The following is a 23,686-nucleotide window of genomic DNA, read 5'->3' as shown; positions in this document are numbered from 1 at the left end:
TCACCATCTTGGAAGCAGAAGTAGAAAAGGTGCTGAGGGAGATGAAGATAGGAAGGCATGTGGAATTGATGATTTGCCAGCAGAACTGTTGAAGAGTCTGGGAAACAAGGCAAGAAAAGAAACAGTCTACCTCTGTAACGAGATATATGACAAAGGGGAATGTCCTGAGGACTTCCTTGCAACAGTTCTGGTACCATTAGAGAAAAAGAGAAACACTAAAAAATGTGAAGAGCATAAGACCATCAGTCTAATTTCTCATGCAGCTAGTGTCATGCTGACAGTGTTGAATAGAAGGCTATATGTTAAGCTGGATAGAGGGATTACAGAGGAGCAGTTCGGATTTAGAAAAGGAACAAGAGATGCTATTGGCCTGTTAAGAACTATAGGGGAAATATATATGGGAAAAGGTAGAGAAATCTTTGCTGTTTTTATAGATTTAGAAAAGGCCTTTGACAGAGTTCAGTGGAACAAGTTGATGGATATTTTGAAGAAGAAAGGAGTAGCTTGGGAAGAGAGACCACTGATATAGAATCTATATTTACACCAGATAGTAAGGATTAGGATTGGAAATGAAATGTCAGAAGGAAGTAGCATTGGACGAAGTGTTAGACAAGGTTGTTGCCTCTCCCCACTGTTGTTTAATGCATACTTTGAAGAGATTATTGCGAAAGGCTTAGATGTGAAAAGAGGAATATGTATTGGTGGAAAGAGAATAGAATGTATAAGATTTGCTGATGACACGCTATTAGTAGCAGAAAGTGAGCTAACAGTGAATAACATGCTGAATGATCTGAATAAAACTTCCTGGCAGATTAAAACTGTGTGCCCGACCGAGACTCGAACTCGGGACCTTTGCCTTTCGCGGGCAAGTGCTCTACCAACTGAGCTACCGAAGCACGACTCACGACCGGTACTCACAGCTTTACTTCTGCCAGTACCTCGTCTCCTACCTTCCAAACTTTACAGAAGCTCTCCTGCGAACCTTGCAGAACTAGCACTCCTGAAAGAAAGGATATTGCGGAGACATGGCTTAGCCACAGCCTGGGGGATGTTTCCAGAATGAGATTTTCACTCTGCAGCGGAGTGTGCGCTGATATGAAACTTCCTGGCAGATTAAAACTGTGTGCCCGACTGAGACTCGAACTCGGGACCTTTGCCTTTCGCGGGCAAGTGCTCTACCAACTGAGCTACCGAAGCACGACTCACGACCGGTACTCACAGCTTTACTTCTGCCAGTACCTCGTCTCCTACCTTCCAAACTTTACAGAAGCTCTCCTGCGAACCTTGCAGAACTAGCACTCCTGAAAGAAAGGAGAGCTTCTGTAAAGTTTGGAAGGTAGGAGACGAGGTACTGGCAGAAGTAAAGCTGTGAGTACCGGTCGTGAGTCGTGCTTCGGTAGCTCAGTTGGTAGAGCACTTGCCCGCGAAAGGCAAAGGTCCCGAGTTCGAGTCTCGGTCGGGCACACAGTTTTAATCTGCCAGGAAGTTTCATATCAGCGCACACTCCGCTGCAGAGTGAAAATCTCATTCTGGAAACATCCCCCAGGCTGTGGCTAAGCCATGTCTCCGCAATATCCTTTCTTGCAGGAGTGCTAGTTCTGCAAGGTTCGCAGGAGAGCTTCTGTAAAGTTTGGAAGGTAGGAGACGAGGTACTGGCAGAAGTAAAGCTGTGAGTACCGGTCGTGAGTCGTGCTTCGGTAGCTCAGTTGGTAGAGCACTTGCCCGCGAAAGGCAAAGGTCCCGAGTTTGAGTCTCGGTCGGGCACACAGTTTTAATCTGCCAGGAAGTTTCATATCAGCGCACAATCCGCTGCAGAGTGAAAATCTCATTCTGGATCTGAATAAAGCTTGTGTGGAATATGGGATGCAAATACACAGCAAAAACAGAGTATGGTCATCAGTACAAGACGCAGACTGTCCAGTATTAAAATATTGCTGTTGTTTTGGGGGAGGAGACCAGACAGCGAGGTCATCGGTCTCATCGAATTAGGGAAGGACGGGGATGGAAGTTGGCCGTGCCCTTTCAAAGGAACCATCCCGGCATTCGCCTGGAGCGATTTAGGGAAATCACGGGAAACCTAAATCAGGATGGCCGGACGTGGGATTGAACCGTCGCCCTCCCGAGTGCGAGTCCAGTGTGCTAACCACTGTGCCACCTCGCTCGTTCAAATATTAAAATAGGACAATCTACCATTAGCCAAGTAAGTGAATTTAAATATCTTGGAAGCACAATAACTGAAGACTTGATGTCACCAGGAGGCGAAAACTCGAATTGCCATAGTGAAGGAGGCCTTCAACAGAAAGAGGAGACTTTTTAAGTGGCAAATTAGGTAGAGGTCTAAGGAAAAGGCTTGGCAGATGTTTTGTCGGGAGTGTCGCACTATATCGGGCAGAAACATTGATGCTGAGACGAGGGGATGTAAAAGATTGTAAGCATTTGAGATGTGGATGTGGAGGAGAATGGAGAGAATAAGCTGGATGGAAAGAGCGAGTAATGAAAAAGTATTGGAATGGGCTGGTGAGAGGAGATGTCTGCTGAAGGTTGTAAGAAAAAGGAAAAAGAAATGGTTGGGACATTAATTGAGAAGGGAGTGCTAGCAGGTGCTTTGGAAGGATTGGTTTGTGGGAGAAGACCGAGGGAGGAAGAAGGAGGTACAAGATGAGAGACGACATAAAGGGAAGAGGAAATTATGCAGACCTGAAGAAGATTGCAGAAGACCCGGACAGCCTGGAGAACTACCATGTGAAAACCTACCTTTGGGCAGAACACTGATGATGACACCCTATTTGGTTGATGTCAACGTACGCTGCAGCTACATCACCATCGCTGTCCCAAGTGCCAGTGGCTCCTCATTCTGTGCTTCGAACAGTGGGCCCTCCGGGACACCAGAATACATCTGCCCCCTTGGTGGTAGGGGGCGCAAATCTTCCTCCATTGCTCCCAAACACCTACTTCGGGAGCAAGGCCGCCCCCGCCCCCCCCCCCCAAATGCAGGGGACATCGTCCCTCCCCCCTGCTGGAGAAGCAACAGCCCCCTCCGGCTCCTCTCATGCGGAAGGCCCTCTCTTCCGAGGTCTCCGCTAATGCCACGGCGGACACTCGCCAGTGGCTCAAGGTGCCAAGAGTTTCACGGTCTTCATCCATGCCTGAAGCTGCTTCAGAGAAATCTTTCCAGCAAGGCCCTAAAGAGAAGCGAGAGAGCAAGCAAACTAAGTAGTAGTCTACTACGAAACAGGAGCCTCTGGTGGCCCCAACACCACCACTCCCTATCAATTCTGCATCTGAGGATGCAGTGAAGATCTTAGTGTCCCCTGCAGACCTGTATCTCACTGATGCCTCATCCACCATAGAAATGGCTACAAATACTCAGTCGGAGGCAGCAGGTGATCCTGAGGCGTAACCTGCCCCCTTGCGTGCTTCATGCCGTCCCAGCCTCTCGATAACGTCTTCCTCCAGTGGAATTGGAGCGGTTTTTTCCACCACCTGGCTGAGCTATGGCAACTGTCAAGCTTTACACCTGTTTTCTGCATTGCCCTCCAGGAAACCTGGTTCCCGGCAATGCGGATCCCTGCCCTCCATGTCTATAAGGGATATTACAGGAACTGTAGCAACTATAATAGAGTGTCAGGTGGAGTTTGCGTCTATGTCCTGAACTCAGTATGCAGTGAACCTGTGCCCCTTCAAACTCCTCTTGAAGCTGTGGCTGTCAGAATGATGATGATGCAGGAAATAACTGTCTGCAACGTATATCTTCCTCCAGATGGTGCAATACCCCTGAACACATTGGCTGCACTGATTGATCAACTCCCCAAACCTTTCCTACTTCTGAGAGATTTTAATGCTCATAACCCCTTGTGGGATGGCACAGTTCTTACTGGCTGAGACAGAGATGTCGAAAACTTACTGTCGCAACTCGACCTCTGCCTCTTAAATACTGGGGCCGTCACACATTTCACTGTGGCAAAAGGCATTGATCTCTCTGTTTGCTGTCCTGGCCTCCTCCCATCTGTCCACTGGAGAGCACATGACGACCTGTGTAGTAGTGACCACTTCCCCATCTTCCTGTCACTGCCCTGGCGTCAGGCCAACAGACGCCTCCCCAGATGGGCTTTAAACAAGGCGGACTGGGAAACTTTCACCTCTGCTGTCACCGTTGACTCCCCCCCCCCCCCCCCCACGGAAACATTGATAAGTGGCATACTTCCCTGGAGCACCTCATAGCCTTTAAACGGCTCTGTGCCCGCGTTCGCCAGATTATCAAAAGGCGGAAACAGGAGTGTTGGGAGAGGTACGTGTTGACCATAGGGTGCAATACATCAAACGAGTGTTTGGGTACCAGACCCCAACAGGTGTTCCTGGTGTTAATATAAATGGAGTGTTATTCTACCAGCGCAAATGCGACTGCCGAGCACTTTGCTGAGCACTGTGCTCACGCCTCTGTGTCAGAGAATTACCCCCCACCCTTTCACCCTCTCAAACGGTGGATGGAAGAGAAAGTCCACTACACGCCGCAGTGAATCCTATAACGCCTCATTTACAGAGTGGGAGCTCCTCAGTGCTCTTGCACATTGCCCTGACACAGCTCCTGGGCCCAATTGGATCCACAGTCAGATGCTTAAACATCTCTCATCTGACTGCAAGCAACATCTCCTCGTGACCTTCAACCAAATGTGGTGTGATGGCATCTTTCAATCGCACTGGCAGGAGAGCGCCATCATACCAGTTCTCAAACCCAGCAAAAAGCCGCTTGATGTGGATAGCTATCGGCCCTCAGCCTCTCCAACATTCTTTGTAAGCTGCTGGAACATACGGCCTGTCAGCAGTTGGGTTGGGTCCTGGAGTCACGTGGCCTATTGGCTCCGTGCCAGGGCGGCTTCTGCCTGGGTCGTTCTACCACTGATAATCTTGTGTCTCTTGAGTCTACCATCCGACAGCCTTGTGGCAACACCTTGTTGCCGTTTTTTTTTACAAAAAGCATAAGACACCACCTGGCGACAACATATCCTTGGCACATTACATGATTGGGGTATCAGAGGCCTGCTCCAGATTTTTAACCAAAATTTCCTGTTAGTTCGAACTTTACGTGTCCGAGTTGGTGCCTCCCATAGTCTTCTGCATTTTGTACTGCTGCTCCAGTACTGGTGTTGCTGAGCGGCGCCTACAGGGAGCCATCCATAAGACACGGTCAAGGACTCTAGCCCACGACTTTCTGTTTTCGGCCGCAAAGTCGTGTATTATGCACTTCTGTCGGCATCATACCATTCATCCGGAACCAGAACTTTACCTTACTAACAATCCCACCACTGTAGTGGAGATTAGCGATCTTTAGGACTGGTTTTCGATGCCCGATTGACTTGAGTTCCTCACCTTCATCAGCTTAAGCGGAAGTGCTGGCAGCACCTCGATACCCTCCGCTGCCTGAGCAATACCAACTGGGGTGCAGATCGCTCTATGCTACTGCAGCTATACAGAGCCCTTGTTCAATCCCGCCTTGACTATGGGAGTCTGGTTTATGGTTCGGCGGTGCCCTCAGCATTGTGTTTGCTCGACCCAGTGCACCACTGTGGTGTTCAACTAGCAATAGGAGCTATTAGGACGAGTCCGGTGACCAGCGTCCTTGCGGAGGCTAGAGTTTCTCCATTGAAGATCAGGTGTGCACAACTGTTCACCAGTTACATTGCACGCATTCGTAGTTCTCCTGCGCATCTGAATTACCGTCTCCTTTTCCCACCCACAACGGTTCATCTCCTGCATCGGCGGCTCAGGTCAGGGCTTACAATTGCAGTTCGCATCCAATCCCTTCTATCTGAACTCGAGTCCTTGCCTTTACCACCTATACTCGAGTCCTTGCCTTTACCACCTATACTCGAGTCCTTGCCTTTACCACCTATATTCGAGTCCTTGCCTTTACCACCTATACTCGAGTCCTTGCCTTTACCACCTATACTCGAGTCCTTGCCTTTACCACCTATACTCGAGTCCTTGCCTTAACTGCCTATACTCGATGTCCAATCATGTATACCTCCATAGTGTACACCTAGGCCGTGGCTTCGTCTGCACCTTTCACATGGCCCGAAGGACTCAGTTCACCCTGCGGCTCTCTGCTATCACTTCATCTCTATTCTTGACATGTACCGTGACCATGAAGTGGTTTACACAGATGGCTCAATGGCTGATGGTCATGTCGGCTACAGTATGTCCATGGACATATTGAACAGCATTCCTTTCCTGGTGGCTCCAGTGTTTTCACTGCAGAGCTGGTGGCTGTATCTCATGCTCTTGAGCACATCCGTTAATGCCCTGGGGAGTCGTTTCTTCTCTGTACTGACTCCTTGAGCAGCCTACAAGCTATCGCCCAGTGCTACCCTCGTCAACCTTTGGTAGCAATCATCCAGGTGTCCATCTTTGCCCTGGAACGTTTCGGTCGTTCAGCTGTTTGTGTGGACCCCAGGACACATTGGAATCCCAGGCAACAAACTTGCTGACAGGCTGGCTAAACAGGATACATGGAAACCGCTTCTGGAGATCGGCATTCCAATAACTGACCTGTGCTCGTTTTTACATCGCCAGGTTTTTCGGCTTTGGGAGACAGAATGGCATAGTCTCAGTACACACAACAAACTGTGTGCCAGTAAGGAGACGATGAATGTGTGCAGTCCTCCATGCGGGCCTCTCGCAGGGACTCCGTGGTTCTCTGCCGGCTCCGCATTGGCCAAGCTTGGGCGACCTATGGCTAGCTCCTGTGCTGTGAAGACCAGCCTTAGTGTCAATGCGGTTCCCGGTTGACAGTGGCCCATATTCTGGTGCACTGTCCCACTTTGACTGCCGTGCAGCGAAATCTTCAGTTACCGCACTCGTTGTCGCTAATTATATCTGACAACGCCTCATTGGCTAATTTAGTTTTACGTTTTATTTGTGAGGGTAGGTTTTATCATTTGATCTAAATTTTACATGTCCTGTGTCCTTCACCCTAGTGCTTTTAGGGTGGAGGTTTTCATGTGTTGCAGAGTGTCTGGCTTCTCCTTTTTATTCTCATGGTCAGCCAGCCATGGTAATCTGTTTTGTTGTTTTAATCTCTTCTACCCGTCCCTTGCATTTCTGTGGTTTTCTTCTCTCCTTTTTTTCCATTTAAGTGTTTGTTACCCTTCCGTCATTCTTGTGGTTTTTCCTTTCTCTCCATTTTGCATTGTCGCTCTTGCTTGTTTCATTCTCACCCTTGTGGCATTGTTTTATTCAGAACAAGGGACCAATAAAGTAGCTGTTGGTCCCTTCCCCCCTCTCTTCAACCAACCAACCAACCAACCAACCATTCTGTTTAGCTGCTCTTCCAGGTCCTTTGCTGTCTCTGACAGAATTACAATGTCAGTGGCAAACATCAAAGTTTTTATTTCTTCTCCATGGATTTTAATTCCTATTCCAAATTTTTCTTTTGTTTTCTTTACTGCTTGCTATACATACAGACGGAATAACACTGGGGATAAGCTACAACCCTGTCTCACTCCCTTCCCAACCACTGCTTACCTTTGGTGCCCCTTGACTCTTCTAACTGGTTCTGTACAAATTGTCAACAGCCTTTTGTTACCTGTGTTTTACACCTGCCACCTTCAGAATTTGAATGATAGTATTCTTGTCAACATTATCAAAAACTTTCTCTGATTCTACAAATGCTAGAAACATAGGTTTGCCTTTACTTAATCTGTCTTCTAAGATAAGTCATGGGGTCAGTATTGCCTCACATGTTCCAACACTTGTAAGGAATTGAAACTGGTGTTCCCTGAGGTTGGCTTCTACCAGTTTTTCCATTCGTCCATAAAGAATTTGTGTTAGTATTTTGCAACTGTAACTTATTAAACTGATAATTTGGTAATTTTCACACCTGTTAACACCTGCTTTCTTTGGGATTGAAATTCTTCTTGAAGTCTGAGGGTATTTCGCCTGTCTCATACATCTTGCTCACCAGATGGAAGAGTTTTGTCAGGACTGGCTCTCACAAGGCTATCAGCAGTTCTAATGCAATGTCGTCTACTTTCAGTGCCCTGTTTCAACTTAGATCTTTCAGTGCTCTGTCAAATTCTTCATGAAGTATCATATCTCCCATTTCGTCTTCATCTGCATCCTCTTCCATTTCCATAATATTGCCCTCAAGCACATCACCCTTGTATAGACCTTCTGTATACTCCTTTCACCTTTCTGCTTTCCCATCTTTGCTTCGGATGGGTTTTTTCATATGAGCTCGATATTCATACAAGTGGTTCTCTTTTCCCCATAGATCTCTTTAATTTTCCTGTAGGCATTATCTATCTTACCCCTAGTGATACATGCTTCCAAATCATTTCATTTGTCCTCTAGCCATCTCTGCTTAGCCATTTTGCACTTCCTGTTGATCTAATTCTTGAATTGTTTGTATTCCTTTTTGCCTACTTCATTTGCGGCATTTTTATATTTTATCCATTTGTCAAAAAATTCAATATCTTTTCTGTTACCCAAGGATTTCTACTAGCCCTATTCTTTTTACCTACTTGCTCCTCTGCTGCCTTCACTATTTCATCTCTGAAAGCTACCCATTCTTTTTCTACTGTATTTCTTTTCCCTGTTCCTGTCAATTATTCCCTAATACTCTCTCTGAAACTCATTATAACCTCTGGTTCTTTCAGTTTATTCAGGTCCCATCTCCTTAAATTCCTACCGTTTTGCAGTTTCTTCAGTTTCAATCTACAGTTCATAACCAGTAAATTATGGTCAGAGTCCACATTGCTCCTGGAAATGTGTGACAATTAAAAACTGGGTTCCTAAATCTCTCTTACCATTACATAATCTGTCTGAAACCTTCCAGTGCCTCCAGGCCTTGTCCATGTATACAACCTTTGTTCATGATTCTTAAACCAAGTGAGCTATGATTAAGTTATGCTCTGTGCAAAATTCTACCAGGCAGCTTCCTCTTTCATTCCTTACCCCAGTCCATATTCACTTACTATTTTGTCTTCTCTTGCTTTTCCTACAATTGCATTCAAGTCCTCCATGACTACAAAATTTTTGTCTCCCTTATTTATATGAATAATGTCTTTTATCTCATCATACGTTTCTTCAATCTTTTCACTTGCGGAGCTAGTTAGCATATAAGCTTGTACTAATGTGGTAGGCATGGGCTTCATCTACCTTGGCTACAATAATGCGGTCACTACGCTGTGCGTAGTAGTTTATCCGCGTTCCTGTTTTTTTATTCATTATTAAACCCAGTCCCGCATTACCGTTATTTGATTTTGTATTTATAAACCTGTATTCACGTGACCAGAGGTCTTGTTCCTCATGCCACTGAACTTCACCAATTCCTGATATATCTTACTTCAACCTATCCATTTCCCTTTTTATATTTTCTAACCTACCTGCCTAGTTAAGGGATTTGACATTCCACATTCTGATCCACAGAATGCCAGTTTTCTTTCTGCTGACGACATCGTCCTGAGTAGTCCCCGCTCGGAGGTCCAAATGGGGGACTATTTTACTTCGGAATATTTTACCCAAGAGGACGCTGTCGTCATTTAACCACACAGTAAAGCTGAATGCCCTCGGAAAAGATTACGGCTGTAGTTTCCCCTCACTTTCAGCCGTTCGCAGTACCAGCACAGCAAGGCTGTTCTGGTAGATGTTACAAGACCACATCAGTCAATTATCCAGACTGTTGCCACTGCAACTACTGAAAAGGCTGCTGCCCCTCTCGAGGAGCCACATGTTTGTCTGGCCTCTCAACAGATAGCCCTTTGTTGTGGTTGCACCTACGGTATGGCTATCTGCATCATTTAGGCACGCAAGCCTCCCCACCAACAGCAAGGTCCATGGTTCATGGGGGGAGGAGCGGGACATGCTGTATTATGAAGCATAATTGTTGCCGTCTTTGCGGCAGTGGCCTGGCTCAGGAATGACAGTTGTCGCCATTTGACAAACATTAAAAGATGACTCAGTTTGTCCTTAACGGCATAGGCGTTAACCAGTAACTGGGGCACATGTACAATATGTTAAAACATTTGGTGCACTCTGTTCTAAAAATATTTTCATGTTAAACCTGAGCAGTTTTTCGGAAAATTTTCTGCTTATCTAGAGCATTTAAGTTATTGACAGTATCGCGAATGCTGCTACTCCCCAATTGTGGAGATGCTGACACAAACAGGCATAACAAAGAGACTGCTAAACAAGTAAGCTTTCGGCCACACACACACACACACACACACACACACACACACACACACACACACACACACACACACAATTCACATGACCACTGTATGTGATTTAAAAAAAATGGCTGTCAGCTGTAACTTTACATTGTTGGCTTGCCATGCTGCCTGTCCTTTGCCCCAGTAACGGGTGTTTCCTACTCATTTCTTTTGAGCCCTTATGTTCTATTACTATCTGAAGAAATTGGAATTTCAGAAAGTTAGCATTAGTTTCTCTGCTCCACCACAAATTATTACCATTCTCTTTAAAGAAAGATTTTGAAACAGATTCGCTTCTGGATTCGTGTACAAGATAGATGTCATTGTAGAAGCTACAAATATTTCACTTCAGAATATTGACAATGTGTATGGAAGGTACATTCGGACATATTGGAGGTACTATTAAGGAATTAGATGTCATTATTATGTAATGTATTATTTTTTATTTTTGACACAATCACTTTTTTATGATACTATCATAACCGGTTTTGGCCTACAATGGCCATATCCTGATACTACGGGTGGCACTTGACAAACAAGTATTTATGTGTTATCAACTAACTTTGTGACAGGCAGTTTGGCGCAACTGACCGGGAGGCGATAGAGTTTCTCCCCAATGCTCCAGATCTACGGAAAGTGCGTATGCTGCAACCTGTCTCACCTTGTGTTATCCGAGCCCTGTATACCAGTTGCCATAGACTTTCCGAGCTGTCCCTGGTTAGCTTGCAGAGGATCAACTACCCAGTAAGTATCATTTTTTGCATCTGAGTGTTGATGCTTGTTGTTAGTCTTATTTATATTTACCAGCCATTATGAATTGAGGCACAAAGGAATTACAGACACTTTTCAAAGGGGATACGGCCAGTGATCTATTCAGTGCGGATGTGCGCCAGGCTCAGACTTAATGGAATCGTTGAAGTGCTGCAAGTAATGAGGGTAATGGGCAAGGGTCACTACATTAGTAGTGTGTAGATAAGTTGAGTATTTGGGTGCGATGGGAGGCATTCTAGGGTAGTCTGTGCGGTTACAGTGATCACTGTATCTGGCCACTGTGGTCAGAGCAACTACCAAGTAAGCAGGAGGCTTGCATTCGAATCCCAGCCCAGCACAAATTTTCAACTGTCCCCATTTGTTTCAAACAATGCCCACTTGCAGCCAATATCTGTAATTCCTTTGTATCTTATGTACACTGAAGAGCCAAAGAAACTGGCACACCTGCCTAATATCGTGTAGGGCCCCCACGAGCATGCAGAAGTGCCGCAACACGGCATCGCATGGACTCGACTTATGTCTGAAGTAGTGCTGGAGGAAACTGACATCATGAATCGTAAGTCTGTCCATAAATCTATAAGAGTACGAGCAGGTGGAGTCTCTTCTAAACAGCGTGTTAAAAGGCATCCCAGATACGCTCAATAATGTTCATGTCTGGGGAAATGTTTAAACTCAGAAGGGTGTTCCTGGAGCCACTCTGTAGCAGTTCTGGATGTGTGAGGCTTTGCATTGCCCTCCTGGAATTGCCCAAGTCTGTTGGAATGCACAATGGACATGAATGGATGCAGGTGATCGGACAGGATGCGTACATATGTCAGAGTCGTATCTAGACGTATCAGAGGTCCCATATCACTCCAACTGCACATGCCCCACACCATTACGGAGCCTCCACGGCTTGAACAGCCCCCTGCTGACATGCAGGGTCCATGGATTCATGAGGTTGTCTCTATACCCACACACATCCATTTGCTCGGTACAATTTGAAATGAGACTTGTCCAACCAGGCAACATGTTTCCAGTCGTCAACAATCCAATGTCAGTGTCGACGGGGCCCAGGCGAGGCGTAAAGCTTTGTGCTATGCGTTCATCAAGGTTACATGAGTGTGCCTTTGGCTCTGTAAGCCCATATCAATGATGGTTAATTGAGTGGTTCACCCACTTACACTTGTTGATGGCCCAGCATTCACATCTGCAGCAATTTATGGAAGGGTTGCACTTCTGTCACGTTGAATGATGCTCTTCAGTCGTTGCCGGTCCCATTCCAGCAGGTTCTTTCTCCGCCCACAGCAATGTTGGAGATTTGATGTTTTAGCGCATTCCTGATATTCATGGTACACTCGTGAAATGATTGTATGGGAAAATCCCCACTTCTTCGCTACCTCAGAGATGCTGTGTACCATCGCTCATGTGCCGACTATAACATTATGTTGTTTAAATTTTGATAACATACCATTGTAGCAGCAGTAAGTGATCCAACAACTACGCCAGACACTTCTCATCTTATATACACATTACCAACCATAGTGTTGTATTCTGCCTGTTTACATACTTGAATGCACATGCGTATATGTTTCTTTGGTGCTTCAGCGTATATTTTATGTTTAACTTAACGTAACACTTCACATTGTGTGTTATTTTAGATTCTTACTTTTTTTTTATAAGAACCTGCTCTGTAGTGAGATACATTTGGCACTGATATAGTGTAATGTTACACAACTATATTGTCAACATACCAGAAGTAAATAAAATGCAAATGTAGCTATGGCACACTGAAATTGTAAGTGAAGATCTGATGTGTTAAAAGCATACATCACCAGTACTGTATGATAGGAATTGATGCAAAATTACCTACACGGATCTCTCACACAGTCACAATCACCTTGGTAAGCTCCACAAAGAAATACCATCAGCAGATAGCGCACGCACCCCATGCCAAACCCACAATAACTACTCCATCAGTAGAGCAGTGTACAAAACCGTAGCTGTAGTAATTCTGTGTTAATTATAACTGAAGATAACTCGCTTCAGTAACAAATAGGTCTACTTTACCATATCTACCAGAAAAGTATTCAAAGTATTTGCGTCTCAAATTGATAATTGCTAGAGAATTTTAAAAACCTGTGTCCACAGTCAGAATGTTTATCATGCAGCAAGAGATGAAACTTAGGCTGAAAATTAAACCTGGGACCATCCCCCAAACCCCAAAAAAACATGTTACTGGCAAAATATCACTATTGGTCTTGTAGGGAGGTAGATTCCATTACTTTACTAAATTTGTAACTTGAGTTTAGAGACTTAAAGCCAATTTTCTAAGCAATCACTTCTGTTCTGAAAGTTCTTGGCAGATCAAAACTGTGTACTAGACTGAGACTCAAACTCGAGACCTTTGGTTTTGGCAGGCAAGTACTCCACTGACTGAGTTACCTGAGCACAACTGATGACCTATCCTCACAGCATTACTTCTGCCAGTACCATATCTCCTACCATCCAGACTTCACAGAAGCCCTCCTGCGAAGCATGAGGACATGTGAGTTGTGGTTCAGCATGTCAATTGGTAAAGCAGTTGCCCATGAAAGGCAAAGGTCCCTGTGCACCGATTTCTTCGGACTTCTCAGAAAAGACTGCCTTACAGCTTCCACCCTGTCTGATGAGGTTCTTGGTCAACCAGACCTCGGAAGGTCAGCAACCGTTCCTGTGTTCTTGAACTTCTCATACCAGGCTTTAATGCTCTTGACATCAGGTGGATTCCTTCCAAATGTTGTCTGGAAGTGTCTCTGCACTGTGGTTGGTGATCGTGTCTCATGGTACCACAGGACACACTGTGCCTTCTCCTGATTGGTTAACATGGCTTCTTGGGCACTGCACCTCATCCAGTGCTTACGTGCTGCGAACCTAAAACAGAAAAAAAAAACTTTGATAGTTGTAAACAATTCAACACAAGTTTTGTATTTGTATCTTACTTCTAGCCTGCGTTATCAATTTATGTAATCAGGGAAAGACTTTTCGGACACCCTGTATTTCTGTCTGCTGTATCGAAAACTTCTTCAAAAGCTATTAAAGTGATGTGAGTTCAAAGGTTAAATTCTGTTTGTCTATTACAAGTTCTTGTACTGTAAAGATATTTTCACTATATGACTGTCCTTTTGTAAATGCACTTTGATTGTCTTGGAGAAGTGCTTCAGCTTAGTCTGTGCGTTACAGAAAGGTAGTCATCACCAGTCCTAATATTGTATGCCTTTATTATTGCAGATCAGCTGACAGTGCAGCAATCATCAGTGTATTTTAGGTTGTCACATAGACTAAATATAATTATGATGACACAAATTCCAACCCTACATACAGAAGCATTAGTCCAACTAATTATGTTGAATCTGCATGGCTACCTGTACTGCGGTGATGATAACTGCACTGTTAGCTGAAATCTGGATGTGCAATAAAAGACGGATTATGCTACATTGGGTGCTGACCATCTTTCTATCCTGGGTTACATCACGGTCACAAGAATTGTGATGGAATTGAATGTGATATTTTCTGTTGTTCAGTATTTTTGAGTGGATGTTGTATGCCACGTTAAACAGCCCAACGTGTCGAGTTTCTACATTTGCTTTTGTTGCCCTTTTTGAACAGGAAAATAACTTATGCTGTGCTCCGTGAACTTTGCATTTGCACCTGTGTGTTTGTATTGCTTGGAAACGGTGTTTTACTTGCAGATGCTCAAGAACTTGGTTGAGAAGTGCCCCAAAATAAATTCACTGACGATACCCAGTGAAGTGATGAGGTCAGAGATACTTGCACAGGCAGTCTCTCACTTGGAGCACCTACGTGTCCTCTGTCTGGGAGAATACGATTCTAGCAATGAAACACCTCTTCTGCTGCGCCTAATAGCTGATAGTTGCCCACAGCTAGAAGAAGTTGACTTCACATTCAGCTATGTCAATATGGATGATCTGGAATACTTCCTGGAAGCCAAGAACAACACCCTTAAGTCCATACGCATAAAGTGGACAATGGCTGGGTGAGTGTTAATACCACTACTCGAATATTGTCTAGCTTCTTGTGAAAATGAGTTTTGTTTGAAGATTATGCTTTATGTACAACAATTTTTGTTACACTATATAGTATTCAAAATGTTCAGGTCACCGTCTTCAATTATTCCTATGGCACTAATAAAGATAGGCAGACCTATGTTTGCAGCATTTGCAAATTTAGAGAAAGCTTTTGACAATCTTGACTTACACTCTTCGAAATTATGAAGGCAGCAGGTATAAAAAAAATACAGGGGACAAAATGTTATTTACAACTTGTACGGAAACCAAAATGCAGGTATTTACCTCGTGTAAGATGACCTTGATTATAAGCTGGCCCCCTTCTTTTCCAAGATGTTCTTGAGGAAAACTTATTATCTTATTCTGACCAATCAGGATTACAAATTGTTTTAGTGACAAAGTAGCTGTCTAAAAAGTTATTACACCTAGTCTAAATTCATGCCATTTATTCTTTACATTTTGTAATACAAGGAGAAATAAAAGATGTGAGAAGAAATGGTTTACATTAATTTGTGGACCGTTTCCTTTTATACATTTTTCACTAGCCGACCCTGTCATCCGTGGTATCACTATTTTTAATAGTCATCCTAATAGCATAGCTGTGAAATTTATATCTTGTTGCTGCAAATATTTAGCTGTTTCTTCAGAATGTGTGCAATTTCTGAGAGACCTGAGAACACAGCTGTTTTTGTCCGAATACATATATCAGATTTCCCTTCTATGCTGACGTGAGGATGTTACAATGTCTCTTGCTTCCAAACTTATCGTCTGCCAGGTGCTTTCTCATTGGCTGCCCAGAACTAGTAGTTGATACACCCCCTTTCATTCCCATCATGTGTCATTGTGTTGACAACATTGGAGCATGAAACACCTATGTGTACAACTAGTACCTATCTAGCTGTTTACTGTCTGGTACAGAAATGAGTACTGTTGTTGAGTACTTGTATAATTTTAGTCACTTCAATCCTGTTTACAAATGGACACAGGTAAACTGGAGTTCAAAGCCGGAGTATGCAGTGTAGAGTCACATAAACCCGGGCCGGTGAAACATGTCACTTGATTGCTCGCGTGTGGTTTGCTACACTGTGATTGCGAGGTTGCAATAGCTGCCACCGCACACACCCACAACTCCGAAGTACGTTTTGTAAATGTAAGCTACAATTAACGTTTATACGTAGGTGCAACAAATGGAGAGAATGATGACGGAGACAAACCAGGAAATAAAAACACTTGAAGTTAATGACAATATCTACGAAAAGTTGTTCCAAATTGTTACAGTAATAGCTGCATGTAGAGCATTGTATAATAACGTAATCCAAGCATACCAAATAACACGCTATTCACACTCTAGAAAGTAATAAAGCAAAACATGCATAGCCTATCCGATTGCAGAGAGAAAAAGAATTAATTATGTATACATTTACACTCACCAATTTACGATGTCAGTGTGGGGCAATTTAATCCAGTTCTACTTCACAAACTACAGTGTTCACATACTTTATTCAACGTGTAAACATCACTACACATCACTACAGATGAAACTTCATGGCAGATTAAAACTGTGTGCCGGAACAAGACCCGAACTCAGGACCTTTGCTCAGATGGTAGAGTACTTGCCCGCGAAAGGCCAAGGTCCTGAGTTTGAGTCTTGTTCCAGCACAGTTTTAATCTGCCAGGAAGTTTCATATCAGTGCACACTCCACTGCAGAGTGAAAAATCTCATTCTGGAAACATTCCTCAGGCTGTGGCTAAGCCATGTCTCCACAGTATCCCTTCTTCCAGGAGTGCTAGTTCTGCAAGGTTCGCAGAAGAGCTTCTGTGAAGTTTCGAAGGTAGGAGACGAGATACTGGCAGAATTTAAGCTGTGAGGACGGGTCGTGAGTCGTGCTTGGGTAGCTCTGATGGTAGAGCACTTGCCCGCGAAAGGCAAAGGTCCCAAGTTGGAGTCTTGTTCCCGCACACTTCACTGCAGAGTGAAAATCTCATTCTGGTCACTACAGATATTCGGATTTAGGTTCTGACATGTTTGATATGCTTCCCATCATTGGCAGTGATGTGGCATAGACAAACAGTGAAATTCTGCATGACCTGTTGAAGTGTCAGAACATGCATGCTGTCGATGACCTCCTGAGTGACTGTTTTCAGCTCAGCAATGCTTTTGGGGTTATTGCTGTACACCTTGTCTTTAAAATAGCCCCACAAAAAGGAGTAGCATGTGTTCAGATCCGGAGAATAGGCAGCCAATTGAGGCCCATGCCAGTGGTCTCTGAGTACCCTAGAGTGAGAATGCCGTCCCCAAAGTGCTCCGCCAGGATGTCAAACACTCTCCTGCTTTGATGAGGTCGAGCTCCGTCGTGCGTGAGCCATATATTGTCGAAATTGGGGTCTCTTCTTTGGATAAGGGGGATGAAATAATCTTCCAGAACCTTCATGTACCATTAGGTAATCACCGTGCCATCAAGGAATATCACACTGATTATTCTGTGACTGGACATTGCACTCCACACAGCCATCCGTTGGAGGGCGAAGAGAATTTCTCAATTGCGAAATACGGATTCTCAGTCCCCCAGATGTGCCAACTTGCCTTATTGATGAACGCATTAAAGTGAAAGTTGGCTTCATTGCTAAACCAAACCATGCATTAGCATACTAATTCCCAGTGTGCCCCGCGGCTAACCGTGCAGTTTGAACATCCTAATGCAAACCGCTCAGAAGTTGACAGTTTTATTTTGTATAGTTCAATAATTGTCACCCAGTACATGGCATCCATAGATGTAGGAGAACTTTTAATTTAAACCTGTTCACATACTACAAGAGTTTGTGATATGAATGAACTGTGCTATTTCCTGTTTTCAAAAAATAGTCAAATTTCAAGCAGAGCAGTACAATGGAACCTCCCATAGCTAGCATAATTCGTTCCAGAATCTTACACATAGTGTGAAGTGCTTGCTAAGTAAAACCCAAGGAAAACAGGATCTGAACACTCTCAAAGATATAGTATAAATTGGCAGAGGGATACGGTAAAAAGATACCATTTACTACATTCTGGATATAACTGTGTGTGTTTACACTTCACAAGTATTTATTTTCTAGAGCAAATAAATCTATACTGTTATATTCTGAAATGTTAGGCTGACACTTTCCTGTTCCTTCAGATGTCAGTAGTGTAAAGAATTTATCACCCGACCTTTGACAAGAACTTTGACTATGAATTCTGCTGTGCACCTTGATACACTCTATTATCATTGCTAGTCGCAATTTTTTGCTACTATATTTCTATTTTTTCTTAGAAAGGGTAGTTCTTCATAACCTCTCATTGACCACTCAGATGCTGCACTGCACAGCAGACAGCTCTCACAGCAACACAGTTTTGGCAATGATGTGCAAACGAAAATGACCACTGTTATAACTTCAAGTTGAATAAACATATTTCAAGGAAGACGCAATACATGAAAGTCACAGATCAAGTAAACAGTGTACACTTTAACAGTCAAATCATAATTGAGTCCGAGTCTAGCAGCCGCTGGCTGGCTGGCCGCTTACGTGGCGCTGCTGCTGCATGGCTGGCAGACAGCGCTGTATGTAGAGGACGCGCGTAACTGTGCGGCGGCACTTTGAAAGATCGGCGAGTGTCAACACTTTTCCCCCCTTTGAAGTTTTTGCACAGGTCTTGATGGAGGTGGCCTGCAGATTGCTAACGTTCATAGGTGTTGTTTGACTGGCCGTAAAGTCTCGAGGAGGAGGCTTACCCTTACGGACGGAAGTGTCCCCGATGATAATGGGTTGAGATGACAGAAGACGTTGGGTCGAATGTGCTGGGGCCCCATGCACCAATCTGCCTGTTGCGGCAAGTCTGGTTGTTATTACAGGAGACTTGGGCGATGTGTCTGTGTCCTTAGGAGGAGGAGGAGGAGGAGGAGGAGGAGGAGGAGGAGGTGAGTAGAGTTGCTCTGACAGATGATGGTCATCTGGTTCCTGCATGGGTACGTCTCCTGGTGGCGTCAGTTCTTGTGCTGGCACCGATATGATGATGAGAGGACTGCATTGTGAGTAAGGAGAGATTCCAGTGTCTCGAGCGTCAGTTAGAGCCGAAGGTGTTGTAGCGACATCCGGAACAGGCGTTGCCGACACACGAGGCCGAAGCTGGTCCGAATGATGCACTGCAACACCCGTGAGTCTGGCTTTCATACAGGTATCGGTCACAGTGTCGTAAGATGCGGCCAGGACTCCATTTTGGCCGCCTGCCATATGCCTGTACCCAATACGAGGTCGTCGGCGGTGAACCGGCCAAGCGAAGGCACCTGCGGCCGTGAGGTGGAAGGCCACAGAACATGAAGTAGCGTGCGGAGCTGTTGACCATGTAAGAGCTCAGCCAGGAAATGGAGAAGCGCATCATCAGCAGCAGAAGAAGTCGGGAGTTTCCTCATCTGAGCCTTAAATGTGCGGACCAGTCGTTCAGCCTCACCGTTTGACTTTGGTTGGAACGGAGGGGCTGTGACGTGTGATGCCGTGACAGGCAGAAAAATCCGCAAAATCGGAAGAGGCAAATTGCGGACCATTATCAGTAACAAGAGTAGAGGGAAGGCCTATCAAAGAGAAAATGCGAGCTAGAGCATATGTGGTTGCCGCGGTGGTAGGCGACGTGCAACGGGCAATGAATGGAAAGTTAGAGTAGCTTCAATAACGAGAAGCCAATAACTACCTAAAAAAGGTCCCGCGAGGTATGCATGAATACGCTCCCAGGGCTTCTCAGGCGAAGGCCACGGTGACAAAGATGACTTTGGGGCGGCGGCCTGTGATGCACAAGGGCTGCAGTCAGCGACCATGTGTGTGATTTCAGAGTCGATGCCGGGCCAGTACACACGACGGCGCGCCAGAGATTTTGTGCGAGAGACACCCCAGTGCCCTAGGTGAAGGAGGCGCAAGACTGAAGCACGCAAAGATGCAGGTACCACAACACGCGGCGAAGCATTTTCGGGGGAAAGGAGGATAACACCATCCCTAGCCGTGAGGCGGTAACGCAAAGCGTAGTAGTTCCGCAACGGATCAGTAGTCTTAGCGGACGGACGATCTGGCCAACCCTTCTGAATACAGTGTAAAACCAGGGAGAGGGTAGGATCAGAACCCGTAGCAGCCGCCAGCCGGTCCCCGGTGATGGGGAACCCGTCCACAACCCGCTGCTCGGCAATATCCAGGTGGAAACACAAAAGCTCGTCCCTATCGAATGCCAGATCAGGACCCACGGGAAGGCGAGACAGTGCATCAGCATTCGCATATTGAGCCGTCGGCCGGAAATGAATCTCATAATTGAAACGAGACAAGTAAAGAGCCTAACGCTGGTGGTGGTGTGCAGCCTTGTCAGGAAGTGACGTTGATGGATGAAACAAGTGGTTTGTGATCCGTAACAAGATGAAATTTGGATCCATAGAGAAAAACGCCAAACTTATGAAGAGCATAAATAATGGCCAAAGCTTGTTTCTCAATTTGAGAATACCTTTGTTGGGCGTCCGTGAGTGTTTTGAAGGCATAAGCAATGGGTTGTTCAGAACCGTCAGTAAAACGGTGCACAAGGACTGCACCAACCCCATATTGAGAGGCGTCCGTGGCAAGAACAAGATGTTGGCCAGGTCGATAAGTAGCCAGGCACGGGGCCTGTTTCAGCATAGTCTTCAATTTCTGGAAAGTCGCATCGCATGATGCAGACCAGTGAAAAGGCACATTTTTATGCAACAGGCGATGCAATGACTGAGCCACCGAAGCAGCAGACGGTAAAAACTTGTGATAGTATGCTATTTTCCCCAAGAAGGCCTACAGTTCCTTAATAGATATAGGGTGAGGAAGGGCATCAGATCGCAGCGACAGTTTGCTGAAGTGGACGAATACCATCCTGAGAGAGTTGAAACCCCAAGTATGTGATAGATGCCTGAAAAAATGTTGATTTCTGAAGATTGCACTTAAGACCGGCAGTCTGTTAGACATGAAAAAGCGTGCAGAGATTTCGAAGATGTTCGTCAGTGGTTGAGCCAGTGACAACAATGTTGTCCTGGTAATTTATGCACCCAGGGACAGTGAGCAACAATTGTTCCAAGAATCACTGAAAGAGAGCAGGGATGCTGGTAACCCCGAATGGCAATCGTTGGTATTGATAGAGGCCGAAAGGCGTGTTAAGGGACCAGAAACTGCCTGGAAGCAGTGTCGATGCATAGGGTAAGTGTCGACAAGGCATTGAGCATTTACAGTGGCTTTGAAATAGCCACAGATACGAATATCACCATTTGGCTTAGCAACGACAGTGACAGGAGAGGACCACTCACTGGAAGTGACAGGAAGCAAGACCCCTGAAGCAGTGAGACGATCCAGCTCCTGTTTGACCTGATCACAAAGGGCCACAGGAATGGGCCGAGCCCGAAACAACTTAGGCCGAGCAGTGGGTTTGAGCGTGATATGAGCTTCAAAGTCGTTAGCACGGCCTAACCCAGGAGAAAAAAGGGACAAAAATGTCGTCGACAAGGAATCCAATTGAGCATAAGGAATAGCATCAGAGACGATATTGACAGGGTCATCTATGGAGAACCCAAAAACGCGAATGGTTTCAAAACCAAAAAGATTCTCCGTGTTACTATAGTCGACCACAAATATGGGAACAGAGCGAACGACAGATTTGTAAGATATCTCAGCATCAAATTGTCCCAAGAGAGAAATCTTCTGTTTATTGTACGTCTGTAATTGCCTAGTGACAGGTGACAGGATTGGAGAACCCAGCTGAAGATACGCCTTAGAATTGATGATAGTGACAACAGAACCAGTATCCACCTGCATGCAAACATCTCGACCAAGTATTTGGACAGTGAGGAACAACTTACTTGAAAGGGAAGAAGTACAATCGACAGACAATACAGAATCAGAATCAGCGTCATGTTCATGAACATGTATGCGGTCGGATTTGCAACGGATGACACAGGGCCCTTTCTTTCTTTCTTTCTTTCTTTCTTTCTTTCTTTCTCTTTTTTTTTTTGTGACACATGGCCCAATGTTGTGGACAATCTTCTTGTGAATGTTTTGTAGAACACCGCGGACATGAAGGAAGTTGCCGTGGGTTTTGCTGCAGTTTCTTAGAGGTTAGTTTACGGTTAAGCCGAGGCTGCGCTTGCGAGCGTACGGCGGCCACGTCGGCAGGCGGGGACACGCCACGCGCTTCGTCAACATTGCACAGAGGTTGTATTTCCCCGACGTCGTCCCATGCCTCTATTTGTGCTCCAGCGGCGTGAGAAATTTCAAAAGACTGAGCTATGGATAGGACTTCATCTAGAGTCGGATTTGCCAACTGAAGGGCACGTTGCCTAACTTCTTTGTCGGGCGCTGATCGGATAATAGCATCCCATACCATGGAATCGGCATAGGATTCTTTGTGAACTTCAGTAACAAATTGGCACTTTCTACTGAGGCCGTGAAGTTCAGCAGCCCAAGCGCGATAGGATTGATTCGATTGTTTTTGACAACGATAAAAGGCAACACGAGAGGCTACCCCATGCGTTTGCTTTTGAAAATAGACGGACAGAAGTGAGCACATTTCAGCAAAGGACAAAGACGCAGGATCTTTCAAAGGAGCCAATTGCGACAACATGAAATCCATGAAAGGAACAGAGACTTACATGTTTGTTCGCCTGCGACATGAAATGCCAAGAAGTGCTGTCGAAGACGTTTTTCATAATCAGACCAGTCTTCCGGCGTCTCGTCGTAAGGAGGAAAAGGAGGCAGAGACTACGATGAGAGACGTCCCGCATTTGATGCCGCGACGAAATCACGAATTGCATTTGTGAGAAGTGTTTACTGTTCTATGAGACCTTGCAATAATTGCTCTGAAGTAGCCATGGAAACATAAGGGTCAACAATGGAAAAGAAAAATCCCATCCTCGTCACCAATTGTTATAACTTCAAGTCAAATAAATATATTTCAAGGAAGATGCAATACATGAAAGTCACAGATCAAGTAAACAGAGTAAGACGTGTGTATACTTAACAGTCAAATCATAATTGAGTCCGAGTCTAGCAGCCCCTGGCTGGCCGGTCGCTTAGGTGGCGCTGCTGCTGCATGGCTGGCAGACAGTGCCGCATGTACAGGACGTGCGTAACTGCGCAGCGGCACTTTGAAAGATCAGCGAGTCACAACAACCACTCCAAACAGATAAGACTTGGTCCAGGAATAGAACACCAGGGGTGCTGCAGTACACTCACCTGTCTCGAGTAATAGGTTGAACAAGAAAGTCAGTTGTGTGAAAGGGGATGAAAGTAAACATGTTGCTTCTGCGTAGCTCAAATCTAAAGCAGCTGCTATTGAGTATGAAACAGAAATGAACATGACCTCAATTCGTGTCAGTCAAGTGCTTGAGTGAGGCACGTGCCGTGGCTTGCAGTCACGTTACAATTTGATACCGCACCTCCTTCAGTCCCTTTTTTTGTTTCTGTCCCTGCAGATAATTTATGAAGTGTCAGTTATATTTAAAGTTTCTGTATGGTGTTCCCCTCCCCTCCCCCGAGGACAAACAGCCACCCCTTCACAAGCTAGATTTTATACTTGTCTTTCAATATACCTAAAACAAGTAAAAGATAAATACAGATAATGGTATGCCTACATGAAAACGAGTATATGCCTGTCTG

At 45.1% G+C, this 23,686-nt stretch overlaps 1 protein-coding gene across 4 annotated transcripts in view; it reads left to right on the top strand.

The window, feature by feature from the left end:
- The window catches only part of LOC126109737 (F-box/LRR-repeat protein 2-like), a 150,603-nt gene that overhangs the window by 85,726 nt on the left and 41,191 nt on the right, over positions 1-23,686 (top strand). For all 4 annotated transcript variants that reach the window (XM_049914791.1, XM_049914793.1, XM_049914790.1 and 1 more), the window contains 2 exons: positions 10,784-10,955; positions 14,693-14,997. In XM_049914791.1, coding sequence (XP_049770748.1) covers positions 10,784-10,955; positions 14,693-14,997 — 477 coding nt within the window. The remainder of the gene's footprint in view (positions 1-10,783; positions 10,956-14,692; positions 14,998-23,686) is intronic.

This window comes from Schistocerca cancellata, chromosome 12, assembly GCF_023864275.1.
Source record: "Schistocerca cancellata isolate TAMUIC-IGC-003103 chromosome 12, iqSchCanc2.1, whole genome shotgun sequence".
Taxonomy (NCBI): domain Eukaryota; kingdom Metazoa; phylum Arthropoda; class Insecta; order Orthoptera; family Acrididae; genus Schistocerca; species Schistocerca cancellata.
The sequence above is the reverse complement of the archived record's forward strand: the minus strand, read 5'-3'. Positions and strand labels throughout refer to the sequence as shown.